The sequence below is a fragment of the Microtus pennsylvanicus genome, chromosome 22, assembly GCF_037038515.1.
Source record: "Microtus pennsylvanicus isolate mMicPen1 chromosome 22, mMicPen1.hap1, whole genome shotgun sequence".
In the NCBI taxonomy this organism is placed as follows: Eukaryota; Metazoa; Chordata; class Mammalia; order Rodentia; family Cricetidae; genus Microtus; species Microtus pennsylvanicus.
In genome coordinates, this window is record NC_134600.1 from 1,371,204 (window position 1) to 1,392,321 (window position 21,118).

General features: G+C 42.4%; 1 protein-coding gene across 3 annotated transcripts in view; it reads left to right on the forward strand.

Moving 5' to 3' along the window:
• Positions 1–21,118, forward strand: part of Orc2 (origin recognition complex subunit 2) — a 32,690-nt gene that overhangs the window by 8,112 nt on the left and 3,460 nt on the right. For all 3 annotated transcript variants that reach the window (XM_075956289.1, XM_075956287.1, XM_075956288.1), the window contains 13 exons: positions 1,315–1,401; positions 3,627–3,719; positions 4,373–4,404; positions 6,937–6,997; positions 8,308–8,483; positions 9,083–9,181; positions 12,364–12,473; positions 13,242–13,374; positions 14,876–14,972; positions 16,095–16,241; positions 17,099–17,270; positions 19,917–19,978; positions 20,392–20,510. In XM_075956289.1, the coding sequence (XP_075812404.1) occupies positions 1,315–1,401; positions 3,627–3,719; positions 4,373–4,404; positions 6,937–6,997; positions 8,308–8,483; positions 9,083–9,181; positions 12,364–12,473; positions 13,242–13,374; positions 14,876–14,972; positions 16,095–16,241; positions 17,099–17,270; positions 19,917–19,978; positions 20,392–20,510 (1,388 nt within the window). The remainder of the gene's footprint in view (positions 1–1,314; positions 1,402–3,626; positions 3,720–4,372; positions 4,405–6,936; positions 6,998–8,307; positions 8,484–9,082; positions 9,182–12,363; positions 12,474–13,241; positions 13,375–14,875; positions 14,973–16,094; positions 16,242–17,098; positions 17,271–19,916; positions 19,979–20,391; positions 20,511–21,118) is intronic.

Here is a 21,118-nt window from a genome sequence, read left to right on the forward strand (position 1 = left end):
GAGCCAGGGTATCTCATGGCCCACGCTGGCTTTGAGCTTACCACAAACAGCAACTTTGGGGAGTCGATTCCTTCCCACGTGTGGGTCCCAGTGATCAGTCAGGTTCTTGGCCCACTGAACCATCTCACTGGCCTGAGTTTTAGAACACAGGGCATCTAACCAAGGATCTTTCATTTCCTCCATGGGCATTTTGACACTTGATATTATGTGGCATAGGCTGGTTTTGAACTACTGCCTACCCTGTCTCCTCCCAGGGGCTAGAATTGTCGGTCCATGCCCCCACATCCAGCTCTAACACAGAATCTTTAGGAAGAGGAAAGAAAAAAGTCTGTTCTATAAGAACACTTGCTGTGGTTTGTCCCCAGAGGTTTATGCATTGGAAGTGTGGTCTCCAAGGTGGTGATGTTGAGCACGGCTGAGGTCTACTAGGAGTTAAGTCACCCTGTGCGTGCTGCCTCAGGAGACACAGTGCTAGACTGAACAGTGCTATACTTATCTTTAGAATGAATTAAGACAGTTTCTGAAAGAGCTGGTTATAAAAACATGAGCACGCCCCCTGGATCGCTCACAAGCTTCCTGACTTTCTGTGTGGCATGCTAGTTCCTTCTCCAGGAAAATGAACACCCTGTATTTATAAAGTTTCTTGCTTTAGAGATTTTATTTCCTTTTTGAAGATTTACTTTATGTATTTCCTTTTTGAAGATTTACTTTATGTGTATGTGTGTGTGTCCTTGGGCCTGTAGAGGGCATTGGATCCTGATGCAGGTGCTGGGAACTCGGCTCCTCTAGAAGAGGAAGAAGCTCATCTCTCCAGCCCAGGGGTTTTGTTTACTAGGCTAACAGAAAACTAGTGAAGATAGCCTTACATACATTATCAGCCCTTTTCAACTCAGTTTTACCCTCTTGTTTAGTTTTCATAGTCTATTAAGCTCTCCAGTCTGGAAAAAAAATCATTGTATCTATAAATAGCATGTTTCTTGTGTTAAGGATTAAATAAACAAGATTAGTCGGTTTTCCTTGTCGTGTATATAGAACTATTTTGTACGTAAATATCTGTTGGTGACCTTGTTTTTGTTTTTTAAGACAGGGTTTCTTTGTGTAGCTTTGGAGCCTGTCCTGGAACTCACAGATCCGCCTGCCTTTGCCTCCCGAGTGCTGGGATTGAAGGCATGCGCCACCACTGTTTGGCTTCTGCTGGTAAACTTGTATGAAAGGAAGTGAGGGGTATAACTTTTAGGTTTTTAGCTATTTAAAGTTTTATCTTTTTTCTCAATCTTCCTTTTTCCTCATTGCATCCTGCATTTTCTTTTACAGAATCTTTGAAAAATGGCTCTGCTGTAGATGGGAATAAAGTTTATTCTTTTCAATCCAGAAAACATTCTGAAGAAATGACCAAATTAGGTATGTCACTCTGGTGTTTCCTGTGGTCATGGTAGGCCAGCACCGCGTTCCCGCGATTACCTTCTGCTGTATTCCCTGGACAGAGAGCGAGACATTTCCTTAAAGAATGGTGCAGTTAGCTGGTGTGGTGTCATGCACCCATAATTCCAGCACTCTGGACATAGAGGCAGGAGGATCACAAGTTCAAAGACATCCTGAGCTGCTCTTACTTAAAAAGAAAGTCATTTCCATAATAACAGTAGAAGTTATTGTTGACCAAGTACTGTATGCCAGGATCCGTGCCGTGTTCCGCATATACGTCTGTCTGTCTGTCTGTCTGTCTGTCTGTCTGTCTGTTTACAGGAGCCTATGATGTAAATTAAACCCACAGATACATGGCAGAGCCAGTTTAGATTTCAAAGCCTGGACTGTTCTATTCCTATCCAGTCTCCGTAGAGTTGTGTATAAGCTACGGTTGCTCAAAGTAGAAAGGCATTCTTTGGGGTTGAGTCATGAAAGGGGGCAATGCCAGTTTTGAAGAATTGATAGAAATTTGTTAAAATTACAGGAGGAAGGGTACTTAACTGAAAACATCCATTCACATTTCTGCAGTCCGGGGATGGATGAGCATGGATTGGAGAATGGAATCTATGGAGACGTTTTAGGGGAGAGATAAGGGAAGGCCTGAATATCAAGCAAGGGTGTATATGTTTTATATTTTATATTCAGATTAGTTGAAAAGTCATGGGAAATTAAAGTCAGGAAATTTAAAAAAGAAGTGCTTGTGGAATATCTCAGCTAAATTTTAAGATCAGAAGATCTTGAAAATTCTAACAGCTAGGAAGGGCATATGGGCCAGTAAGATGGCCTAAAATAAATACAGATACACTTTCTCCATTTAAAGAATAAAAGAAATAGGTTGGAGAAGTGGCTCAGGAGTTACAAGTGTGTACGACCTTTGCGGAGGACCCAGGTTGTTTCCGTACGCCCGTCAGGTGACTCACGCTACCTGTAGCTCTGATGTGGGCGTCTGCACTCACATACATGTGCACATGCTCACCTGAGGGTGCTGACGGTACGTCTGAAAAGGAAGTTCGATAAATTCATTCCCTCAGGTAGGCTCGTTCTCCGCGTGCTTGTCCCAGTGAGAGATAAAGATTGGACAGATGTTTTATTTTAAATGCCACCTAAAATCAACTGTTTCATTTGGTGCTGCAGCAAAGAAGCAGCCATCTGCTCAAGACCATATTATGGTTTATGAATTTATGAATCTTCCACATGTATAGCTTTACATACAAGAGCACCACTCTTAGAAAATTTCAGAATTTTAACTTGTATATAGATTTTACTTGGTTTTTTGATCCAGCTCCTTCCCATGCATCACCTTAGGAGGTCATGGCTACACTTTATATAAGAAAAGGAAGGAAAGCCAGACATAGTGCACACCATTAATCCTAGTACTGAGGATGTAGAGGCAGGCGGATCTCTGTGAGTTCGAGGCCAGCCTGGTCTACAGGGCGAGTTCTGGGGCAGCCAAAGCTGCAAAATGAGACCCTGTCTCAAAAAAAAGGGAGGAGAACACAATGAACACGTCAAAGAAGGAGGAGGATGAATATAATCAGCTGGTACTGAATAGAGCAGTTGTTTCTGTTATGCTATGAGAAATTTCTGCATGATTGGGAGATTTAGATGCTAGGGAGGGTTAGACGGCTCATCAGGTAAAAGCACTTGTCATGAAACGTGTCAGGCTGAGTTTGATCTCCAGGACCCATGTTTGCGAAGAGAAGACTGCCTTCTCTGACGTGTGCGCACTGGGTGCATATATCCACACACACACAGATGAGTAGGTGTAATTGTTTTAAAGATAAAAAAGGCAGCTTAAAGCTTTTTTAAGAAGCAGTACTCTTTTTTCTTTCTTTTTTTCTTTTTGTTTGTTTTTTGGTTTTTTGTTCTTTGAGACAGGGTTTCCCTATGTAGCCCTTGCTGTCCTGGAACTCACTCTGTAGACCAGGCTGACCTCAAACTCACAGAGATCCGCCTGCCTCTGTCTCCCGAGTGCTGGGATTAAAGGTGTGTGCCACCATCTCCCAGCTATCTGTACTCTTAATACTTAATACTTAAGAAGAAGATTTACTTCTCTTTATGATAAAGTAACATGCAGGTTTTGTTTAAAGAGCCCCTGTGAGTAAAAGCTCCTTCCCTCTTTATGTGCTGTTCAACAAAGGTATTTTCCTCTCTGATTACAGCGTTAGAACTAGCAAAAACGCCAAGAAAAGTTGTTGCGGTTGACTCAAAGAATGATCCTGACGTTAAGAAGAACATCCCTCGGCAGAGCAAGGGTAGGACGCTGTCACGTTTCTTTGAAGAGCTTTCACAGTTGCATTAGCGTGATCTTTGCGTCTCCTCTTCTTAAATCTTAGTGAATTTTCATAAATTCTTTTCTCTGAACATTCATTCAACAGATTGTAATTTTTAAAATCCCACCAATTTTAATGTGTCTATATTTATCAACAATAAAGCAGCAGTATCAGATGCACAAAGTCGTCTGTGCACCTGATGTGAGAATTGACCGGGACACTGAAAACCACCATGAAGTTCCATACTTGTTTATCTGAGTCAGCCAGTTTCTTGTGGAAAAGGTGGCTTGGGCACATACTGTGAAATGAGACTTTGGGAGTTTTTAGTTGAACAGCTTGTTGTAAATCACGGAACATCTATTTTTGAATGACCTGTTCCAAACAAGATAGACAGTCTACTTTTTAATCAAAACGAGGAATTTGTTTCCTTGCTAGAATGGTACCGTGCAAGAACGCCACAAACCGCTGTCCGGGGGAGGGAGGCACGAGATCCTTAGTGACCATCAGCCTGTAGTTAGATGGGACCGGTAAAGTACGGTGGCCTGTGTGTGTTAAGTACTGCTTTGCTTTCAGCAGAACGATGCCACGACCCAAAATGGAATGTTTGTAGTGAATGTGGTTTTTCTTTCATTTAGGGCATTCTACTTCAGAGAAAGTTCAGCAGGAGGTAAGCACTGACAGATCAGCCCAAACGAGACTCGACCGGCAGTAGTTTTTCCTCTCTTAGTACAAATTGAATGTTATAGTTGTGGGCGTTTATCAGCTGTAGACCTGACTTATGAAGGCTTTGAGTTTCAGAAAGATGAAATGACTTACTCAGTTCATCTCACTTGGAATCAGCCCAGGTGTCCTGCATGTAGCTGTTGTGGGTTCTGCTGTGTCACAGCTGTCCTGGGTGTTTTTCACTAGTAGAACTGGCCTAGGAATTTTGTGAGTTTGGTTGGGATTTTTTCAAAAGCTATTTTGATAAGGATATTACAAATTCTCAGACTTGATAAGTTAGCTATATAGATATCAATTATTCCAATTCTTAACCTTAGAATAACTGTAGTACGATGTACCCGTGCTTTAATAAAATGAAATGGGGGTAAAAGCACTCAACTGCTCTTTTTTTTTTTTTTATATAATTTATTTAACTTTATTTTTTTATGTACATTGGTGTGAAGGTATCAGATTCCCTGGAACTGGAGTTACAGACAGCTGTGAGCTGCCATGTAGGTGCTGGGATTGGAACCTGGGTCTTCTGGAAGACCAGCCAGTGCTCTTAACTGCTGAGCCATCTCTCCAGCCCCCTCAACTGCTCTTATTAAAGACCCACGTTCAGTTCCCAGCGCCCACAACGTGGATAATGTTGCTCACAGCTTCAATTCCTGGGTATCTGTCTGATGACCTCTTCTGACTTCTTCAGTCTCCTGCACTCGTGTGGTGCACATGCATACACCCAGGCACACACACACATAAATAATACTTATTATATGTAATATATGTTATAAGTAAGTAGATGGGAAGGAGCACCTGATAATACCAGGAACTTCGGAGTGCCCTGTGTTAGGTGCTGGTACTAGGGAACTGAGACTCTTTTTTTTGGTTCTTGGCCTTGTTAATAAAAGAATTTAAGGGGCTGGGAGTTTGGCTGAGCAATTAAGAGCATCTGTTGCTTTTGTAGAATACCCAGGTTTGATTTCCAGTACCCGTGTGACAGCTTACCACCCAGGGGATCTAACACTCTTTCTAACCTCCATGGTCACCAGGCACATACGTAGTGCATATACATACATGTAAGCAAAACACCCAATGCACATAAAATAAATCTAAACAAAATTTAAATAAATAAAGAATTTGTGAATGAAATCAGAGGGAAGCTCAAGGATTGTTTTATTAGAATTTATAAGAAAAACATCATGAGGGTTGGAGATGGATCAGCATTCAAGAGCCCTGGCTGCTTTTCCAGAGAGGATCTGGGTTCAGTTCCCAGAACCCCCATGGCAGTGCAACCATCTGTAACTCCATTAAGAGGATTTCTGGTGCCCTCTGCTGGCTTCCGAGTGCTCTAGGCACACATTTGGTGCACAGACATACATGTGGACAAACATCCGTACACAAAATACAAACTAGACCTGATGATCTCAGTCCATTCAGTCCCTGGAACTCACATGGTAGAGGAGAGTTGACCCTGCAAGGTGCTCTGTGATCTCCACATGTACAAGTATGTTTAAACACATGCATATTAAATAAATAAGTAATATTTAAAGGAAGGAAAAGACAGGCAAGTTGAAAATCTTGGCAGCTCTCAGGAAGAGTCAAAGAGGAAGAGCCTTGTTCTTTGATTTAGGTAAGGAGGTGAGGTCACTTTTTATCTTTTAGTTTAAACTTAGGCCAGGCTCAAGTGTAGGAAAGTATCAGACTTTTCTTTTCAATGTCTGTGGGTTGAACCAATGATAAATAGTTGTCTGGGTATAAGACCAAAGGGAGATGTTAGAAAAACAGAAGGAATTGTTAAAACTCTTGGTTTTTCCCTTCTCTTTTACATTAGGACATCTCTTGATCATCCCCTCTTCTACCTCCCCGTCTAAGTGACTGTGAGGGTAATAGGGATCATGAGATCCTCAGACACTGACATGGTGGGAGAGGAGGCCTTTTGAAGGCCACGTGAGCCCCTACTCCCTGGTGACCAAGTGTTCCAATGTGTGAGCACATGGGGCTTTCTAAAGTTTTATTTATGTATTATGTGTGCAGTGTTCTGGTGCCAGAAGAGGGCACCGGATCATTTTAGATGGTTACTGGAACTCGGAACCTCTTAGCCGGGGCTCTTAACCACTCAGCCATCATCTCTCCTGTCTGTGTCGCAGCAGCTGAGAAGTAGACGCAGAAACAAGGGTTCCCGTGCATGATGGGGCGGAAGCAAGAGCAGACAGAAAGAGTAGAACAAGGGAAGCTGAAGGGGCTGGGGAGGATGTTTTAGACAGAGACGCAGGCTCCGTGGCTCCTGCCAGCGGTGGCTTGTCCAGCCCTAGAACTTGTATATTTCTCTTTATATTTCAGCAAATTCATTTGTTATTGTGGTCCAGTGTTAGGAACTACAAACTCAGCTAGCTCAGCATAGTTTTCTTTCGTAGAATTTCTTTTTACTTCTATGATTGATTATTCATTAAAATATTATTATTCATATTACTTACTGTGCTTTTTACATTTTAAACAGAACAATAGCAAAACTGAATTCCTGTCAACACCACCTCGTAGTCTAAGAAAAAGAATAATAGGTATGTATTTCTTTTTATGTGAAGTTTTGCTTGCTTTGTTTTTTTGAGACAAGATCTATGTAGCCCAGGCTAGCTTCATACTCACTTTGTAGATCTGACTGGCCTTGAACTCCTAGTCATCCAAATGTTAAGATTACAGGCATAACTAACAATGTGAGGGTTTTTTTTAAAAAATATACGTATATAAAAATTAACAACTAAATCAGGGGCTGGAGAGATGGCTCAGGGGTTAAGAGCACTGGCTGCTCTTCCAAAGGTCCTGAGTTCCAATTCCCAGCAGTCACATGGTGGCTCTTAACCATCTGTAATGAAATCTGGTGCCCTCTTCTGATATGCAGGCAGAACACTTTATACATAATAAATATATAAATCTTTAAAGAAATAAATCAGGATCAATAGTGGTAAAGTATACAAGTTCTGGGTGTACAAGTTCTGGCTTGTGTTTTAAACCTTTGGTCCCCGTGTAATCAGGGTAGCAGTTCCTGCTCTCATTTCTACCACTTTTCATATGAGAAAGGAAACTGATGCTTCCAGACTCTTAGGCCATGTCTACACCCACAGAGTGACCCATTTTCTAGACTGTAGGCCGTGTCTACACCCACAGAGTGACCCGTTTTCTAGACTGTAGGCTGTGTCTACACCCACAGAGTGACCCGTTTTCTAGACTGTAGGCTGTGTCTACACCCACAGAGTGACCCGTTTTCTAGACTGTAGGCTGTGTCTACACCCACAGAGTGACCCGTTTTCTAGACTGTAGGCTGCCTGTATTGTGAGGGATCAAGACACTTAATCAATGTCAGGCCTCTGTGTGTACATGCATAGATGGGCACTACACAAATACATGCCAACCCCACACATTCACACAGGAGTATTCATTACCCCCCCACACACAAATGATTCATATAAATATATAATTTTCCAGTAGATTATTTAGCTATACTTACCCTCATGTGATAATTGAAGAAGCTAGTGCTTAGAGAATATGTATAATTAGCTGTGAAAAAATGAACAAGCAATGACAAAATTGTAATTAAAAGTCTCTTACTTTGGGGCCTGGAGAGATGGCTGAGGGGTTAAGAACACCGATTGCTCTTGCAGAGAACCTGGGTTCAATTCTCTGTACCCACATGGCAGCTCACAATTCTGTAACTAATTCCAAGGGCCAGGCACCCATGGCAAATCACCAATGCACACACAATAAAATAAATAAATAAATAGTCCCTTACTTGAAAGCCCACATGTTTGATTTTCCTCAAATAGCTCTCCTTTCAAACCGCTGAGTCTCCCCGATTCCTCCTCTTCTTCTGCAGTGCCCGTGTCTCACTGCGACACCGAGAGTGAGTACTCCGCCTCCAGCTCGGAGGATGATGGAGAAGAGGACACCACTGCCGTCAGGCTGTCCCCAAAGGGCCCAGCTCAGAGCAGAGGACCCCCAGCTCTTGCTCCCAAGGGGACGCCGCCTAAGAAGATGAAAAGAGACAAAGCCGTGAGTGAAGACGGAGCCTGGGGCCTCCAGGGGAACTGTGTGCCTGAAACGGGCAGGTCTACAGCAGAGATCAGCCCTCACCTTCCTTATTTTCTGTATTTTCTTAGCTTTACACATGAATTTCCACACATACTCGTTTCTGTCTTTGGGCTTTCTTTTCAGTTCTGGATGCTTATTCTTGATTAGTACCATAACATACATAGGCTCTCTGCTACATATCTCTGCCTGTCCTGTATGGAGATTGGCCTGACTTTGAACTCAGAGATCCGCCTGCCTCTGCTCCCAAGTACTGGGATTAAAGGCATATGCCACCACCACAGCCTTGCCAATCAATCTATCTTTCAAGTTATATTTTCATCAGTTACTTGAACTTATTGTTGGGATTAAATATCTTTGATTCTTGACCTGGTTTTTAAAAAAATACTGTCAGATAAGGTATTTTAGTTAGGCATGTTAACATACACCTGTCTTTCCCAGCTGTTTGGGAAGCTGAGGCAGGAGGATTTCCTGAGCCCAATTTTAACTATATTGCCGTCTAAATTTTATGCAGTATACATACGTGAAATTACTTAGACCTGCCATTACTTTGTTTATTTCAGAGTGACTTGGTAGAAGAATATTTTGAAGCCCACAGCAGTTCAAAAGTTTTAACGTCTGACAGAACCCTGCAGAAGCTGAGGAGAGCTAAAGTGGATCAGGTAAGCTATCACTGACATTCGTTTACTGTGACTTGAACATACATTAGCAGTACAGTGGAGAAGAAGCGAGCAGGAGAATTAGTTCTCTGGTGAAATAAAGCACAAATTAATGTGTTGGGGTCATTAAATATTTATTGCATAAATTGTAAATAATCCAACTAGAATTCTATTTGACAAGTATGGAGCTTGTCTTCCTTGCTGCTTTGAAAAAGTTGCAGAGCGCAGTAAGGTAGCAAGGCAGCCTTGCACTGTTTTCCCAATAGCTCATGCTACAAAAAATCCAGTATATCTGTCCTTGTTGGCATTTGGACCAATAGCCTCCCTTAACATAGGACATAACCATTGAGCCACAGACTTTCAGTAGCGCTTAAGGGCTGGAAACATGGCTCTGGAGTTCAAAGTATGGGTGGTTGTTGTTTTTTTGAGACAGGGTTTCTCTGTAGCTTTGGAGCCTGTCCTGGAACTAGCTCTTGTAGACCAGGCTGGTCTCGAACTCACAGAGATCCACCTGCCTTTGCCTCCCGAGTGCTGGGATTAAAGGTGTGCGCCACCACCACCACCCAGCATATGTATCATTCTTTTTTTTTTTTTTTTTTTTTTTTTTTTTTTTTTTTTTGGTTTTTCGAGACAGGGTTTCTCTGTGGTTTTGGAGCCTGTCCTGGAACTAGCTCTGTAGACCAGGCTGGTCTCGAACTCACAGAGATCCGCCTGCCTCTGCCTCCCGAGTGCTGGGATTAAAGGCGTGCGCCACCACCGCCCGGCTGTATCATTCTTATAGAGGACCAGAGTTCAGTTCCCAGCACCCACGGGATTCACAACCCCCTGTAATTCTGGCTCCAGGAGACCCAATACCCTCTTTTAGCCTCCATGTACATCTTACTTGGATATATCTCTCCCAATAAAGAAACAACAAAAATCTAAAAGGCACAGTAGGATTAATAATTTGAAGCCAAGAAGAAAATGTTCCTGGTTTACAGGTGTGCCATGATGGCCCTGTATCTCAATTCTTACGTACACATCACATACACATTAAAATAATAAAGTAGAAATTTTAAAAAGAAAATAAAAGAATCCCTATCAAAAAATAAGGACAAGGGACTGGAGAGATGGCCTAACAGTTTGGAGCACGGCTGTTACAGAGGACCCCGGGTCAGTTTCCAGCACCCGTATTATCTGCCTAGCAACTACCTGTATTTTAGGTCAAAGGATCTGAAGTTTTATTCTGGCATATCCGGGCACCATGAGCACATGTGGTGCATAAACATTCAAAGGTGGAGAGTGTTTGAGGACGGTGCCACTGTTCGGATTCCACATGCTTATGGAAATGTACCTCCATTCATATACACACATGAACACACACGTGCAATAAATGAGTAAAAAGACCTTTTCCAGGAAAGAAACGACACTAGCATTTGCCGTCTGTCACGAGAGAAGCGTGAGTGGCTCTAAGGTCAGAGGTCAGAGGCAGACTCTGAGAATGTAAGAAGCCCTTGTTAATGGTGGTGGAGGAGAGCGTTACAGGCAGAACACAGGCATTTGTTTCCATGGCTGTGGGTCAGCGAGGAAATATCAGCCAGTCTCTGGCCTGTCCTCATGATGAGAAGGACTAAGAAGTGGGAAAGCCGATGACCTCTTCGAGCCTAGGGTTAAAACTGGCACACTTGTCAGGCAGGCAGAAATAGCTCGTGCCTTTAATTCCAGCACTCGTGAGACAGAGTTCCAGGCCAGCCTGATCTACGGAGCGAGTTCCAGGACAGTTAGGGCTAACACAGAGAAACCCTGTCTCAGAAAAGAAAGCAAAAAAACCTAAAAGCTGATAGTTTTACTTGTGCCTCATTCTAGTGGTAAAGAAACTTGAATATTTTCCAAAAACCTTTTTACAGTTTTTCAGCTCTACAGGTTTGCAGTGTTTTATGTTTTAGTTACTGTGCTGATGGTCCGCTCAGGGCCTCAACACTTGCAGACCAGCACTCTGCCACTGAGAGCAGCTTGGAGGGGTCACTGTTGGCTTTTGTGTCTGAATTTGAAGCAGGTTTGATCATCTTGCAGTAACTATATTTTTAGAAATTAAAGCTTTATATTTGGAGTTTGTTATAATCATTTAAATGTGAAAGACCCCTACCTAGCAGCATTAAGTTAGCAGCAGCAATAACGCTATTTTACAAGGCTTAAAGTTTGAGTAGTATAACTAAAAGCTAAGACAGGGGAGTTTAACTTAGAGATAAGGGCTGTGGTCAGCTTAGGGGCAGGGGCGCTGAGCAAGGCAAGATATCTCTGGTCAACCATCCGGACTGTCAGCAGGGGACTCGGGGTCCAAAGGAAGAATGGCACCCTAGATAGGCCAGAATAGCATGTATATCTGATTTCTTGGAAACCACAAAATTGTACTCAGTTTGAACCCGAGCCTTGTTTGAATTGCCCAATCAGAACCCTGTAACTATGCATCTCGCTTCTGTTCCCACGCTTCTGCTTCCCTACCCTATAAAAAACCCACTGTTCCAACCTGAAGGTGCGCAAGTCCTCCAAAAGACTTGTTGCCCGCAGGTACCTGTGTTAATAAACCTCTTGCTGTTGCAGCCGTATGAGTGGCCTCGCTGTTCTTTGGGAGGGTCTCCCCAGACTGAAAGGCAGCCCACCTTGGGGGTCTTTCAAATGGTTCTAGGCAAACTTAGCAAAATTTTTTATTGTTACTATATACTTGAAATAAAGAACTTTAAGAGGGCTTGGAGACATGATTCAGTCATTGAGAGCACTTCCTCTTTGACGGACCCAAATTGCTCCCAGCACCCACTTGGTAGCTCAGGAACACTTAGAACTCTAGATACCAGATGCCCTCTTCTGACCTCTGCAGGACAGTTATACACATAACAGTGATCAAATCTTCAAAGCGGCTTTTAATTAAACAAGAATTTATGTTTGAAGATTTTTTTTTCTTTTTTCTTTGGTTTTTTGAGACGTTTTCTCTGTGTAACAGCCCACACTGTCCTAGAACTCGCTCTGTAGATCAGGCTCACCTTGAACTCACAGAGATTCACCTACCTCTGCCTCCTGAGTGCTGGGATTAAAGGTGTGCATCACCACCGCCCCACTAAAGAATTTTTTTATATTGTTGGTTTACTAATTCCTATACCTGATTTAAGTCAGTATCCTCATTAATAACTTCCTCTCTCTTTTTTTTAAAGAAAACTCTGCGTAATTTATTGAGCAAATTTTCACCTTCCTTTTCTGCTGAAATTGAACAGTTAAATCAACAGCATGAGAAGTTGTTTCACAAATGGATGCTCCAGCTACAGTGAGTATTATTACTACACACCCTGCACAGTGAGGAATAGTGTGTGTATATAAATGGATGCTACAGTGTTATCCCTGCACACCTGCACAGTGAGGAATAGTATGGATGTGTCTGTGCTGAAACATCATTTGCAACAGGTGTGGTAGTGGTTTGTGACCATTTACCTGTTTGTTTCTTCTTGTTGTTTTGATTTTGAGACAGTGTTTTTCTGTAGCTTTGGAGCCTGGGACTAGCTCTGTAGACCAGGCTGGCCTCGAACTCACAGAGCTCCACCTGCCTCTGCTTCCCGAGTGCTGGGATTAAAGGCTGAGCCATGTTATAGTATTGGCAGTAGTCACTCTTACCTCCACCTGCAGAGAAAGCTGCCAAACAAGCTGGAACTGTGAGCCCTTATATAGGTAGTGAGTGGTGCCTTTGCTGTGTTCTTGGGAACCCACAATTTCACCGTGTGGACGTCCTAGTTCTTCCTGTACTTTCTGTTCTTTTACTTTATCCATTTATCTTCATCTTCATGAGGCAGAGTCTCATGTGTAGCCCTGGCTAGCCTGAACTTGTTTTGTAAACCAGGCTGACTCCAAGAAGACAGCAATTCTCCTGCCTCTGTCTCCCAAGTGCTGGGACTATAGGTGACACCACATATCTGGCTTTTACTTTCATTGTTCATTCTCTTATGCTTTTCTTCCTGCAATCATCTTGAGCTGATTGATGACGAAGCTAGCAGTCCGAAGCCTTAAACTTTAACTTTATGGATGTTCCCTTTCCTCACAGCCTCGGGTTCAACATTGTGCTTTATGGCTTGGGGTCCAAGAGAGACTTATTAGAAAAGTTTCGAACCACCATGCTTCAGGATTCCGTTCACCTTGTCATCAACGGCTTCTTTCCTGGGATCAGTGTGAAATCGGTAAGCTTCAGACTTTCCATGGAATGACATTGTGTCCTGTGCCAAGTCATGGCCCCATAGTGGTAAGGATGCAATTTCTGTTTCTGGATACTGGATATAAAGGATTTTGTGTGGGGCTTCATAGCAGTTAGGCTGTATAATGTCTAGCACCCGCTCTGGCCTCTTAGGGCACTGCATGCACATGGTGCACTTACATTCATGTGGGCAAAGCATGTGTTAGGACTTAAAATAATGGGAAAATCCTTTTAAGGATAATTAATAAATAAAAATAAGTGTAGACAGCACCTGAAGAACAGCACCCATGTTTGTCCCATGGCCTTCCCCTGTATCCACACAGAAATGTTTACCCATACAAGCACATAGATACATAATCACTGCCCTAGGTAAGGTTGCTATTGCTGTAATGAAACACCTGACCAAAAGCAAATTGAGGAGGAAAGGGTTTATTTGGCTTATTTATGTGTCATAGTCTATCATTAAAGGAAGTCAGGGCAGGAACTCAAACAGGAGCTGATGCAGAGGCCATGGAGGGAGCTGCTAACTGGCCTGCTCCTTGTGGCTTGCTCAGCCTCCTTTGTTATAGAAACCAGGACCAGCAGCCTAGGGATGGCTCCATCCACAATGGACTAATTACTAATCACTAATCACTAATTAACAACATGCCCTCCAGGCTTCCATCCAGAGGGATCTTGAGGCTCACTCCTCTCAGCTGACTTTTAGCAGGTGTCGGGTTGGCACAAAAGTAGCCAGCACACTCGCAGAGAAGCTGACTTTCTGGAGCCTCAAGGAAATGTTGCCTTCGTTTACTGCACCAGGTTACCAGTGGAGCAGCTGAGGGTCAGAATCTGTAGTTTACTGTAGTTTTGTGTCATTGTGGTACAGAAATAAGTATAGATGGCAGCAGATAGTTTTACAGTACATTTATTATGGACCGTTTTTACTTCAGAGGAGAATCATATCAAGGTTTTGGATATTGGGTATTAGCCAACGTAGTGTCCTGTTTTTAGCATCCTTGTGTGGGTATCATTTCTTTTGACGTTGATAGTTGCCCCCCTCCCTGTCCTTTGGTTATTTCGAAACAGGGTCTCTCTGTACAGCAGGCTGTCCTGGAACCCCTGTGTAGACCAGGCTAGCTTTGAGTTTACCGAGCGCTGCCTGTGTGTCAGTGCTGGACGGCAGGTGTGCGCCACCATCCCTGGCTCACGTTCACACTTCCACCAGGCTTTTTTACTGGTTATTTTTTCCTGCCCTCTTACATCATTTTTTTACATTATTATTCTTTCCTTTTCCTGTTAGCATTAATGCATTTAAAGAAAACAAAGGAGAAGAAAATAAAATAGATATACTTAAATGCCCAATGGAATTTTCAGTACTTTTTAAACTTTATGAGAAACTCAAAATCATTTTTAACTTGTGAAAAATTAATTTGCTAATTGTATTTATCATATGTGACAGAATAAACTGCAGTTGATATGGTCCCTCTTGCACTTCTGTGATGTAGATCCTGAATTCTATAACTGAAGATGTTCTCGGTCATATGGGTACTTTCCAGAGTGTTCCAGATCAGCGAGACTGGATAATAAACAAGTTTAAAGAAGGTAACCTGAAGTAATCATCTATAGGACTTAGGGTGAAGTTACATTGCATTTCTGTATTTGTGGCATTCTGAACAGAAAGATGAATATTATTTTAGTATGGATGCTCTAGTCAACGTCAATTTAGATTTCTTTAAAATAATTTATCTTTCCTGTTGTAGTGATTTGTTCTATGAATTAACTGTCAGTGTGATGTGCCTGTAGCAGCTTTGTACGTCTTTGTCTGACATTTTTGTGTTGTTCAGTATTGTGTGCATCTGTATGTTTGTGTGTTGAAATAGGAGCAGCGGGCTGCATCCCCGGCACCCGGCCGCCCGCACAGCTAGCTTTACCCGAAATAATTACACGGAAACTGTATTCTTTTAAACACTGCTTGGCCCATTTCTATCTAGCCTCTTCTAGGCTAACTCTCGCACCTGGACTAGCCCATTTCTAATTATCTGTATAGCTCCATGAGCTGGCTTACCAGGAATGATCTTAACCTGCGTCTGCCTGGAGTGGGAGAATCATGGCGACTCCTTGACTCAGCTTCTTTCTCCCAGCCTTCTGTTCTGTTTACTCTGCCTCCCTAAGGGTTGGCCTATCAAATGGGTCTAGGCAGTTTCTTTATTAATAAGAAATCACTCCCACATCATTCGTGGGGGCAGAAATGAGCATGCATGGCTGTACTTGTGCTTATGGAGACAGGGGCTGGCATGCAGTGTCTTTCTTAGTCTGTCTTGGCGTGTGTGGGGCGGTGGTCTCACTATAACAGGCTAAGGATTTGCCTGGTCTGGCTGACCAGCGACCCCGAAGGACCCGCCTTTCAGCCTCCGCTTCTCAGCCCCTGAGGGGACGAGTGCAAGTTGCTACCCCCAGGTTTCTGTGTTTGTTCTTCCTTTCTTTGAATGGGTGCTGAGGGTTGGACTCAGGTCCTCATAAGCAGTTTACCAACTGAGCCACCTTCCCAGCTCCAGATATTGTTCGGTTATTTTATAACACGTCTGTGGCTGTGCTAAGTTTTGCTGCTCACGTATAGAGTGCTTTGTAGCTCCTTCCTTTGAACAGCCTTTAATTCCTAGGCAGTGTATGTGCTGAGGACGTGAAAACCCTCACTGGAAATAACTGAATTCCCTTTCCTTCTAGATTCTTCTTTAGAACTCTTTCTTCTTATCCACAATTTGGATAGCCAGATGTTGAGAGGAGACAATAGCCAGCAAATTCTGGGCCAGCTGTCATCTTTGCATAACATGTACCTTATAGCATCCATCGATCACCTCCACGCTCCTCTCAGTAAGTTACGGGTAACTCTCTTCCTCGAGAGATTAGGCTTATAAAATTTTCTCACTGTTTTTTAGTTAATTTTCAGCTTGTCGAAAGGTGGTCCCAAGTAATTAGAACTAAAGAAGTGTGTTTGCACCTGAAATTCCATAAGGAAGGGCAGACCCACACTCTTTGTGGTATTACAATGTTGTTAGTTCAGTTTGGCTTTTTTTGTTTGTTTAGGGTTTTTGTTGGTTTGTTTTTGTTTTTCGAGACAGGTTTTCTCACTTTATAGACATGGATGGCCTCAAAATCACTTCTGTCTCAAAATCAAGCTCCACCTGCCTCTGCTTCCCTGGTGCTGGGGTAAAAGGCGTGTGCCATGGCATCCGCCTGCCTTATGAAGGTTTTAAAAGAACTATTGATGATGCTGAGCTATTTTCATTTGTATTTAATGTGCAAATAAAGATTCAGGTGTTAGCCAAGTAAGGTACCTCGTACTTAACACCTTAGCACTTGGGAGGCTGAGGCAGAAGGATTGTGAATTTGATATTAGCCTGGACTACATAATGAGACCTTATCTCAAAAAACAAATAAACAAACAAAAAGATAAAGATATTGATTGACAGTAGAAGCAGATTTTGAGTTACAGAGCCATATAAAAATGGACAGAAATGAAATATTCCATGACTTTTATTTAATACAGTACTGAGGTGTGACCAGACAGAGCCTTGTACACTTATGCCAAGCGCTCTACCCCCTGGCTGCATCCCCGGCCTGGGTGTTTTTCCTTTAAGTTTTTCTTCCCTCTTTGCTGCAGTGAGATCTCACGAAGCCTGATGGCGCGACCGTAATTTGTAACTCTTTGCTTTGGTCATCTTCCGTAGTGTGGGATCATGCAAAGCAGAGTCTTTATAATTGGCTTTGGTATGAAACCACTACATACCACCCTTATACTGAAGAAACATCCTATGAGAATTCCCTTCTGGTGAAACAGTCTGGATCTCTACCCCTGAGTTCTCTGATTCATGTCTTAAGAAGCCTCACCCCCAATGCACGGTAAGAATGAAAGCTACGAATATAATTATATATAAAGATACACACCCATCTATACATAGTTATATATAAAGATACATACTCATCTATACATAGTTATATATAAAGATACACACCCATCTATACATGGTTATATATAAAGATACACACCCATCTATACATGGTTATATATAAAGATACATACTCATCTATACATAGTTATATATAAAGATACACACCCATCTATACATAGTTATATATAAAGATACACACTCATCTATACATAGTTATATATAAAGATACACACCCATCTATACATAGTTATATATAAAGATACATACTCATCTATACATAGTTATATATAAAGATACACACCCATCTATACATGGTTATATATAAAGATACACACCCATCTATACATAGTTATATATAAAGATACACACCCATCTATACATGGTTATATATAAAGATACACACCCATCTATACATAGTCATATATAAAGATACATACTCATCTATACATGGTTATATATAAAGATACACACCCATCTATACATGGTTATATATAAAGATACATACCCATCTATACATGGTTATATATAAAGATACACACCCATCTATACATGGTTATATATAAAGATACATACTCATCTATACATGGTTATATATAAAGATACACACCCATCTATACATGGTTATATATAAAGATACACACCCATCTATACATGGTTATATATAAAGATACACACCCATCTATACATGGTTATATATAAAGATACACACCCATCTATACATGGTTATATATAAAGATACACACCCATCTATACATGATTATATATAAAGATACACACCCATCTATACATAGTTATATATAAAGATACATACCCATCTATACATAGTTATATATAAAGATACATACCCATTATAGTTATATATAAAGATACACACCCATATATACATAGTTATATATAAAGATACATACTCATCTATACATAGTTATATATAAAGATACACACCCATCTATACATGGTTATATATAAAGATACATACCCATCTATACATAGTTATATATAAAGATACATACCCATTATAGTTATATATAAAGATACACACCCATCTATACATAGTTATATATAAAGATACACACCCATCTATACATGGTTATATATAAAGATACATACCCATCTATACATAGTTATATATAAAGATACATACCCATTATAGTTATATATAAAGATACACACCCATCTATACATAGTTATATATAAAGATACACACCCATCTATACATGGTTATATATAAAGATACACACCCTTCTATACATAGTTAGGGCTAGAAGTGCAGCTCCCTGGTAAGCACTTGCTTAGTGTGCTGAATCTCCTGAATTCAGCTTCCAGCTCCACTACAAAAACAAATAACCTGTCCATTTGAGGACTGGCAGTGACGATCGGTGGGACAGACTTGTCGCACACATACAAAGCCCTCAGTCCAGTCCTAGCCCTTCAGCTGAGGCTGGACTACCCAGTCTATCATGATTCTGCTTTAGTTTATCCTGCGGCTGTGGTAAACAACATAACCCTCAAAACAGCTTGGGGGAGACAGGGTTTATTTGACTTACAGTTCACCATTGAAGGAAGTCAGGGAAAGAATTCAAGCAGGAGCTCCAGGCAGAGACTCACTCACAGGCTCACGCTTAAGTTTGTTGTAACCACTACCACCTGCCTGAGCTGGTGCCACCCACGGTAGTCCTGGCCCCCTACATGACTTAGCAGTAGAGGCAGTTGCCCCACAGACATTCCTGTGCCAGCGAGAGCTAATGATTTCCTCAGTTAAGAGTCCCTTGTCAGGTGGCTCTCGGCTGTGTCACTTTGATAGTTAACAGTGGGCAGAAACAAAACTACCTGCTTGCTATAAAGGATTAAGAAGGATAATAAAAATAGTGACCAGGAATGGTTTGCACAATAGGTGAAGTATTCAGTATTAGCCCATGAAATTGACCAATAAAGTTAAAAGTTTTTCCTCAACAAATTGTTAGTGGCTGGGGAGATGACTTGCTCGGAGTTTAGGTCAGGCATGCTTGGACTTCATTTCCTCGGATCCTTATGGTGACTCAGCCCCAGGGGAAGCGTGTACATGATGCACATACGTGCAGGCAGCTGTTTTGTTTCTGAAGAGAAATGTCTGAGTTGTGAACACAGAGACACTCGGAGTGCTTGTTTTCTTGTGTGTGAGGTGCGAGCTTGCTGTTGCCCCGCCAGAGGCTCTCCGTTTGGTTCTTAGTCTGTGTCTCCCTGTGTAGTCTTTGCCGCCCTGGACCCTCTTATAGGGTCCAGTTTTCCTGGAAAAAAACCAGTGATTTAATTGCTTATTTATGCTGCTGAGTTCTGGGAGTAAGGGCCTCTGCTACCTTACCCAGTGTAGGATAGAAGCTGGCACTGCCCGAGCCACCCCGTTCCGTCTTCTGAAGTATCAGCCAACCCCCTCAGGTTTTACTATAGAGTGTGTGTGCGTGTGCGTGCACACACATGCATGTATTCCCAAGCACACTTTCCTAGGTAAGAAAAGCTCTTTTTCCTGTGAGGATATGATTTCCTGGAGAAAGGAACAAAAGGCATATTTGACATTCTTACTCACATTGACTAATACAGATTTTTGTCTTTGTTTTTGTAGGGGAATTTTCAGGCTACTTATAAAGTTCCAGCTGGATAACCAGGACAGCCCCTCCTACACAGGTATCTGATATTGGTGATATTGAATGTGACTTTCTGTCCCTATCGTCTCTAGAGTCCCTTGGGAGCCCTGTGTCTGTCCAGGCTCACAGCCAACCTCGCGTTGTGCCAGATGCGCTGCTCAGAAGATTGTGGTGGGAATTGGAAGACAGGCCCACTTACACACACACACACTAACTTAAAAGATAAAGTACATCTTTTCTTAAAAATACTGATTATGCTGTCACGGTGGGCCTTACTTTTCATCTCAGCCCTCAGGAAACAGAGGCAGGAGGATCTCCATGAGTTCAAAGCTGATATACCAGCCTGATGTATGTGCTGAGTTCCAGGCTGGCCAGAGCTGCATAAGACCCTGTCTTAAAAATGTAAATAAAGCAAACAAAGTATTGATTAACTTAATCTTTTCGTCTCCCCAGGACTTTCTTTTCAGGACTTTTACCAGCAGTGTCGCGAGGCCTTCCTTGTTAACAGCGATCTCACTCTCCGGGCCCAGCTGACTGAGTTCAGGGATCACAAGCTTATAAGAACGAAGAAGGTAAGACGGCAGCCATGAGGGGTGGGGCGCGGTGTTCACTGAGGACCAGGCAGGAGATGGCTGTGACAGCCTCGGCCATGTTGGGTGGGGCGCGGTGTTCGCTGAGGACAAAGGGAGGAGACTGCTGTGACAGCCTTGGCCATGAGGGGTGGGGCACGGTGTTCACTGAGGACCAGGCAGGAAGGAAAAACAGATAACTTGCTCTGTGGTGCCGTGGACGGATTGCTGTGAGAAAAGAGGAAGTGTGAAATGCAGAGCAGCACTAAAGAGTCAATAAATTATTTCTGATGACTTTGTTATGTGTATGTATGTTCTGTACGTATCTGCACCATGTGTGCAAGCCTGGTGTCTTTAGAAACTAGAAGCGGGCATTGGGTCCCCTGGAACCAGAGTTACAGGTGGCTGTGAACTGCCATATAGGTGCTGGGAATCCAACCAAGTCCTCGGGGAGAGCAGTCAGTGCTTTTACTGCTGGGCCGTCTTCCCAACCCCAAAAGATAGTCTTGGGTGAGAGCTCCTTCAATGTATTCAAATCAAGTGAATGGTGGGGGTGGTGGAGCACTCGCTGATCCCAGCCCTAGAGAGGAGGGGCAGGCGGATCTCTGTGA